The 7,866-nt window shown below is 36.2% G+C and overlaps 1 protein-coding gene across 1 annotated transcript; it reads right to left on the reverse strand.

The window, feature by feature from the left end:
* Positions 1-4,006: 4,006 nt before the first annotated feature.
* LOC132189963 (exocyst complex component EXO70A1) lies at positions 4,007-7,329 on the reverse strand. Its single transcript, XM_059604821.1, has one exon. The coding sequence runs from the start codon at positions 6,706-6,708 to the stop codon at positions 4,675-4,677; it is 2,034 nt and encodes a 677-aa protein (XP_059460804.1). The 5' UTR covers positions 6,709-7,329; the 3' UTR covers positions 4,007-4,674.
* Positions 7,330-7,866: the final 537 nt, after the last annotated feature.

Below are 7,866 nucleotides of genomic sequence, written 5' to 3' on the forward strand. Positions count from 1 at the left end.
GGCCACCCCTTAATTTTTTTAATTTTTTTTTTAAAAAAAAAAAAAAAAATCCTAGGATGGATGCATTTTGGAAGAAAAAAAAATGTCTGAATGATCAAATTGCAACAATTTGGAAGTTTAAGAGGAGGGTAAAGTATCACTTTTTAAACATTGGGGTTAAAAGTGTAAATAGGCGGTAAAGTATATTTTTCCCAAAAATTATTATTATTTTTTTTTTTCTGTTTTTTTTTCCTCAAAATACCCTTAAGTTCAAGTTAAATTTGAAGTATTCCATATATTTTCATTTCATGTCTCACAAAGTATTTTATATACTTTTCTTTCGTAAAAAATTTAAATCTCATTTCACATTTGTATTACATTAATCACTTTCTATTAGTATTTAAACATAAACTCTTTACCAAATAGACCCAATTATGCTTGAATTAGGTTGATCACCTAACCAAGCAAAACTTTTTTTAAGAGAATCCCAAAAAAAATATGGTTCAAATTCTCTTTAAAAGATGATCCGAATTCAAAAGTCAATTTTTTTTTTTTTTTTTTTAATGTGTATATATCATAATCACGAGTCAAAGTCAAAGAAATCGTGAATGTTTTATCGTTTTAGGCCCGTGGACGTATTGAATAAAATGTTCTAGATTTGCACAAATGTTCAAAGATGATGGTTAGGCTACGGAATTGAGATGGTGAAAGAGGCCTTTAATTCTCTCTTCCTGGAAAACGTCCAAAAATCATAATGAAAGCCAAAAAGTAATCCCACATCAAGCCCACTCTGATTTGATGCACCCATCTTTATTCAATGGATGCTTTTCTAATCTCACGTGCCATTTTGTGTATCAATTATCATGATATATTCGTTGACTTTGTCTTATACACGTTAAATTATTACTTATTTCAAAAGAATACGTCAATTAAAAAAAAAAAATTAATCAATACTTTAACATATTTTTTTAAGTATAGATTTATTCTCTTTTTAATATGTAAGATTTGGTTAATACATAGAATATTTAACTAAAATAAGGGGTACATTATGGAACCAAGATTGGAATTAATGGCCTCTAATTCTGATATCATATTAAATCATTATTTATCTCAATAGTTTAAGCCGATAAGAATAGGTAAATTTAATTATTTAATCAACACTTTAATATTAAACATTATTTTCTCTTCCTTTTCTACCCACTTTTTTTTTTTTTGTAATTAGCTTTAGGGTTAAATGCTATTTTGGTCCTTGGGTTTTATCAATTTTATTTTTTCTTACTTATGAAACGAATTATAGGTAATATCTCTTTTATGGGTAAATACGGATATGGGTTTAAAAATAGAAAATATTAAATAGTTTCATGGATTGTATTTATCCATTAGAGAGGTACTTATTAGGAAATCAATCATATTTTCAGAATAAGTGAGATTTAAAAAAAAAAAAAAAAAAAAAGGCAAGCAATCACAAACTTACGTGATTCACCTCTAAGGGCTACGTCCACTAGTTTCAGCAAGGTTTTTCTATTTTTTGAGAAACAATCCAAGAAGCGTAAATATACAACAAGGAGAGGTCGATCACACAAAATCTTAAAATTAGAAGCAACTACAAATGCGACTTCCAACTGGGTCAAAACACTAAACGATGGGCCCAAACTTGCTTTTTAGAACTAAGCCTCAAAAAAAAAAAAAAAAAAAAAAAAAAAAAAATTTTTTTTTTTTTTGACATGTCCACACAAAAGGAGAGAGGGAGATTCAAACTAGTAACCTCCATTTTATTAGCCAGCCGAATGAGCTACTTCTTAAGGACGAAAAAAATTTCATTTAAACTGTAAGTTTGTAACGCTTCCAACGTCAAACTGGATCAGACATAAATCAGGCTCCACATAACCTAACAATACCATCTATAAGACAAAATCCTTTTTTAAAAAATTCAAAGTTTGAGTTAGAGAAGGATCAAGGAAAAGGACTAAATTGGCTGATTTTGTAATACCCATCACACCAGAAGATTTTTGGTGGTAGGGAGAAGAATATAGCCCCTTTTTGGGATTGCATGACTTGGGTGGACACAACTGTCCAAAATCAAACATTATTACTTCAACCACTTGAACATGTTCAACTCAATATGTTTGTTTTATGCCTCCGTGTCCTCATACGTTATATAAAAATCAGCATTTGGAATCTGTCTGTCACTCATTCATTGGTCTGTCTTGGGCTTTGGGGGGGAACTTAGTGGTTTCCGTTGAAAGGGTAAGAGTAAAGAGTTTTCTCATCTCACGTCATGGTGTCTTGCTTGCATGAATGTTCTTTGGATGCTTTTACTTTCTAGATTCCATTCAATTTTTATATATTTTTCTAATTCAATATCCCCAACGGGCAGTTCTTCAACTTTTTAATCTTTGGTATGTTTGAATTTGCTTTCTTCTTCTTACTTTGTTACATCATAGCCGCCCTATATGGAAGAAGACCAAAGGAAACTAATGCTTAATTCGCTTTGGGTCAATTTGAACTCAATTATACAAGATTCTCTCTAATTTTATGTTAGATTCATGTGTTAGATTCATGTTGAGTTCGTGAGTTATGTAAAAAATTATCATCTTATACTATGCTAGAAAGTAGGGCTAACAATTTGTGTTAAAATGTCGGGTTCAAGTTTAGTCAACTCACGAGTCAACCCGATATGAGTGAACCCAAACTCAACCCATTTAGTTAAATGAGTTAAACCCTTCAATCTTGACACGACCCATTTAAATAAACAGGTGACACGACAAGACTTGCATAACCCATTTAATAAACAGTTCATGTTGGGTTAACCTGATCCAACTTGCATAACCCAGTTAATTAACAAGTCATGTTTGATTAACCCAAACACAACTTGTTTGACCCATTTCAACCGGTACATGAATTTAGATGCAAAATAATAATAATAATTCTTATGAATTTATGAACTTTTAAAGGAGTAATATTATAAACTACAATTTTTATCTCATGATACTAATGTGCCAGCCTTAACCAACCTTTAAATTTTTTTTTTTTAATAAAAAAAAATACTAATCTAAGAATTAGTTGGATCTGCCGCATCAACATTGTGTGATAGTAGTTTATAACATTACTCTTTTAAAAAATGATGTTGATATAAAAACAAATTTATATGAAATTTAGCATTTCTATGGTTTTGCTTTTTAATTGAAAACAAACAAACACCTCCCCAAAAAAAAAAAAAAAAAAAGAGGGGTTAGTTTGGATGGACTTGAATTGACCCAAATTCCATTATACAAAATTTTAATAAATTTGTATTGAATAAAAATTGTCCTTATAGAGAAGGTAAGGGCACTACACCACTTGGGCAGGACCACCAAAGGATGAGAGCAATAATTAATTGACTATGTGCTAAGCAAATGGATGTTGGTTCTCAAATTGGCAGCGTTGAAGTTCCATCCACCTAAGTCCTAACTCTAAATGTTATAGCCTTATCTCTTAGTTTTTGCATCACATTGCAATCACCAATTAATGCCACCACCGTCCTCTTGCTGTCCTTGATGCGATCAAAGATTACACGTGGCTTTGTACACCCCACTAAATTGATGATCATAAAATCAAGTAACTATTCCAAGTAAAAAAGGTTTGCATTTGTTGATATCAAAGCTAAGCTACTTTCCTATGGCATGCAGAGGAGCACGTGGGAGACTACATATGAATATTGCTTCCATTGATATCAAATCTAACCATTGACATTTTTGCATGACAATTCAAACGGGTAATTAATGTTCGCCACCATCCTCTGGTTCTAAAGAATCAAATAGGGCACATCATGATGACATTTTTGCGTTGAAGATCATCAATGGCACAACTACCTCCAGGCGGATGACAACAACAGGATATAAAGGTTTTGGTCGACATGGTAGAACACGTTTTCAACTTCTGCATTGAAGTATTCCCACATGGTGTGTGTCCCCACTAGACTTGACACAAAAGAGAGTGAAGGGAGGAGAAAAACACGTGCATACACATGAAAAGGAAAGGAAGAAGAAGAACAAGAAGAAACTCAACCATATTATTCACCCGATCAAAAAAGAAAATGGCTTTAATACATGGCCATTTTATTGTCAACAATATTTTAGTAAAAACATGGCTGTAATACATAAGCTCTCAACATAACAGGCATCCAGGAGCATTAACAACATGCATTTCAGCAAGGTCCCTACATGTACAATCTTTTCTTTTTCTTCTAAATACTGATGAGTAAAGAAATCAATCACAGCTAGACATCTAGATGCACTCTTTATCAAAGAATTGTACATGAAGTCTAGCACTTTAAAGATTTTTCCTGCCGCCTACCTAGCAACTGAACTGACTAGTGAAGATGGAGAAGAAAAAAAAAAGAATAGCTATAGCTCAAAGTATTATCTACTAACCTTGTCCAATAAGCCTGTAAACTTGTTTATCAGCATGTCTCGTATTCAATGAGATCTTATGGCTTTTCGGAACCCTTCAGGCATATGGGACAGTTCTCAATGCTTCATCACGTTCGATAAGTTGCAAAATTTCAATCTCATGGAGAAAAATCCGTCACATGGCGGAACTTCCTTCTCTCAATCCAATAAATTAAAATATTTGTGCAAAAGTTCCATGGCTCTTGGTAACACAATATATACAGGTAATTGGCTAACCATCTTAAAGTGCATCGGGTTAAGAAAATTACCCAACCGCAGAGGCAGTACGACGAAGATCCGTTACTCCATTGTTGAATTTCCCACTAGGCGGCCTGCCTTTGAAACTGCCATATCTCCCTGGCTTTGGCTGAAAAAGAGACATTAACATTTGCTCCAAAGCCTGCACTGTGTACTTTGCGTACTTACTGGAACTGGCCTCTTGCTCTACCAAGGGCCCATAATTCTGCATGTAGCTTCGATAAACAGGCACAACTGCCTGCACTATAAATTGGCATGTCCTCTCTCTCAGATCTTTGTCCCACACAACCCAGTTAGACTGCTTCTTGTACATGTCATCAAAAACTTCATTGAAAGCTTTCAGCCTTTGCTTGACAAGATCTCGAGCAGTGGCTCGTCCGCCTGAGAAGAAAAGCAGACCTTCTCTACTTAAGTGAGCTGGAAGCTTTCCCCAGCTGTCTTTTAAGAAGACTGCAGCATAATAGTCCTTGGACTGTTCATGTTCTTTTAACCAAATATCCCCCAAGAGATCCCCAACCTTTGTTCCCTTCAGGTGCTTGTACAAATGCCAGTAATTGTTCATTGCAAAAAAGTTGGATAGGATGGTATCATCATAAGCCTTCATCCATGTCTCCAAGTTCACCACAATGGCTTTGATTATGTTTAAAACCTCATTAATAAGGAGCTTCTCCCGAAATTTCTCGTGCTTCCAACTTCGGTGAATGACCAGGACCTGGGTTAGGATTGGCTTGTAATCATCCCCAAGTAGTTTATTACAGTAATCAATAATGACGCTTACCAATCTTGGAACACTACCATCTGGAGGAGGCGGCATCTGTCTCTGTAACTGAACCTGATCCAGAAGCTCCCAAAACATCTCTGCTGCCCCATCAATCACCCTCCTGATGAGATCCCTTGTCAAGTTCTGGATTTCAGCACATGCTGCTCCACCAAACAGCCGATTAAAATCGAGTCTCAATTTGTTCAAAGAAGCAAATATATCCAACATCTTTAAAAGCTTATTGGGGTCTTTCCTACTCTCCGTAACAGTCATACCAAATTGAAGAAATGCGAGAATACCAGCTTGAGCAGCAATCTTTGCAAAGCAACCCATCCACACATCCAATCCCATCCTCTCAAAAACATCAATACAAAGCTTATACTCTGCCTCAAACAAATGCTTCACTGCAAACTCCAAATGCTTACCCCACTGCATTATATACCCCTCTATGCTTTGCACATCATTGAATTCAGATACTGAGATCTCAAGGTAATCCAAATCAAGAGCCTGTAAACTCGCTCTAACATTTGAACTACGAACTTCAACATAGATCAATTTACACTTCTCAAGTCTATTATTAGCGATCAATCTCCCAAGAATCATTTGCAACTTCTGCATAACAGTAACCGGTAAAGGTGATGGCGCAATGCACGCTTGCTCCGCAAGGGACGACGACGACATTGGAAGTGGCACGCTATGTTCCGTCAAGAGACGCAGGAACTCATTTTCCAACTTATCCAATGCGGCATCTAAAAGGCCGCCATCAAGGTGCCCCCTCCCCCCATCATTTTGCAATTCCCTAAGACTCTTCAAGGAATTTTTCAAATTTGAAAGGTACCGATCATCAGCCATCGTGTTATCCTCCAGGTACTCCACAATATCCTCCAACCACTGAATTGCCAATCCACAATTGTCCCCCAAAAACTTCAATGCCTCCTCCAGGCGTTTCAACACCGACAAGTACCCCGGCAGATCATTCCTGGGGTCGGATAGCAGCGACTTTTCAAGCCCATGAACGGCGTCGAAAACCTTGAGCACCGCCGCGGCGGGGCTCACAGCGCGGTTAATGTGGCCCCCAACTGCGGCAAGGGCATCCTTGTCGGCGCGAATAGGCCGGACCGCAGCTTCTAGGGTAGGTAATCTTTGGTTAATCTCTTCCAATCTAGGCCCAGCTTTCTCTAAAGCTAACCCTAAAGCCTTTGATTTCTCTATGCTTAGTTTCAACGAAGTCCTGGCAGATGTCAAAACATCGATCTTATTGTCATTCACGGACGCCGCCATTCGAAATACAAACCCCTAAAGCAAATCAGAGGCTTAAACCTCAAAATCTTGCTGAATTGATAAAAGAGACCAGCTTTAGAGGAAAGCAGGCAAAATCAGCATCTGGGTTTTGTAAAAGGGTGATCTTCTTATCAACCTCTCAACGATTCATAAAAAAACAACGTTCAAAATCAACAAGTTCGCACATGTTTGTTCAGCAAACCTTCACCGAACCATAACCCCTAGGAATTGGTGGGCAAAAAGTCACCAAATCGACAACTACCAAACAACCCAGATTCTCGTTTTTAGGTAGAAAGCGACAGAAAATGCAAGAGAGACAGAGAGAGAAAGAGAGACAGAGATAGACTCACTTGTAAAAGAAGAGTTGAAGTTGTGGGGTTTTGGAGAGCGAGTCGACCCGGCGAGTTGAATCGGAGGGATTTGAGTTGTAAAGAACTGAAGAAGTGAAAGCTTGGATTCAGAATCGGTATTATCGAATCCAGAAAGAAGGAGAGACAGAGCGGCCAACAAAAATGCGATGCGATGAGATACGAGAGTGGCAAAAAGAGAGCTCTTTTACAACTCTCTCTTTTTCTGTGCGCTTTGTCCGGCGAGTACAGCCAAAGTGCATGACAGTAAGGCACTCATCTCGCACACCACCGCCCCCCTTCTCTTCTCTTTCTTCTTTTATTTTTATTTTTATTTTTTCTTTTCTTTTCTTTTTCTTTTTCTTTTCTTTTGTTTTTCTCACAAGAAATGTTCTTCGGGTACGTTTTCTGCACACTCACCGACCATTTACTTCCAACCTTTGTTGCAACTTGCAAGTTAAACACTTACCACAAGAAACTCCAAAAAAAGGAAACATTGTACTTGTAAATTTTGATTTTGATTTTTACAATCATTACCTATATTTAGCACGCCGCCGGTGTGGTAAAAATTACAAATCTCTATTTTATTCTTAAATTTTTTATTTATATATATATATATATATATATATATAAAAGATGTTAACTACTATATCACCATTTTACTCTCATTTTTTTAGGCCATGTAAAAGTGACCGCCCTAAAATTAAAGAATTGATAGCAGTGTCACATTAATGATGTAATATTAAGCATTTTTCTACCCAAAAAAATGAAAAATGCTTTGTATTAATATTTTTTTCATATTTTTGTTCGT

The sequence above is a fragment of the Corylus avellana genome, chromosome ca8, assembly GCF_901000735.1.
Source record: "Corylus avellana chromosome ca8, CavTom2PMs-1.0".
Classification (NCBI taxonomy): Eukaryota; Viridiplantae; Streptophyta; class Magnoliopsida; order Fagales; family Betulaceae; genus Corylus; species Corylus avellana.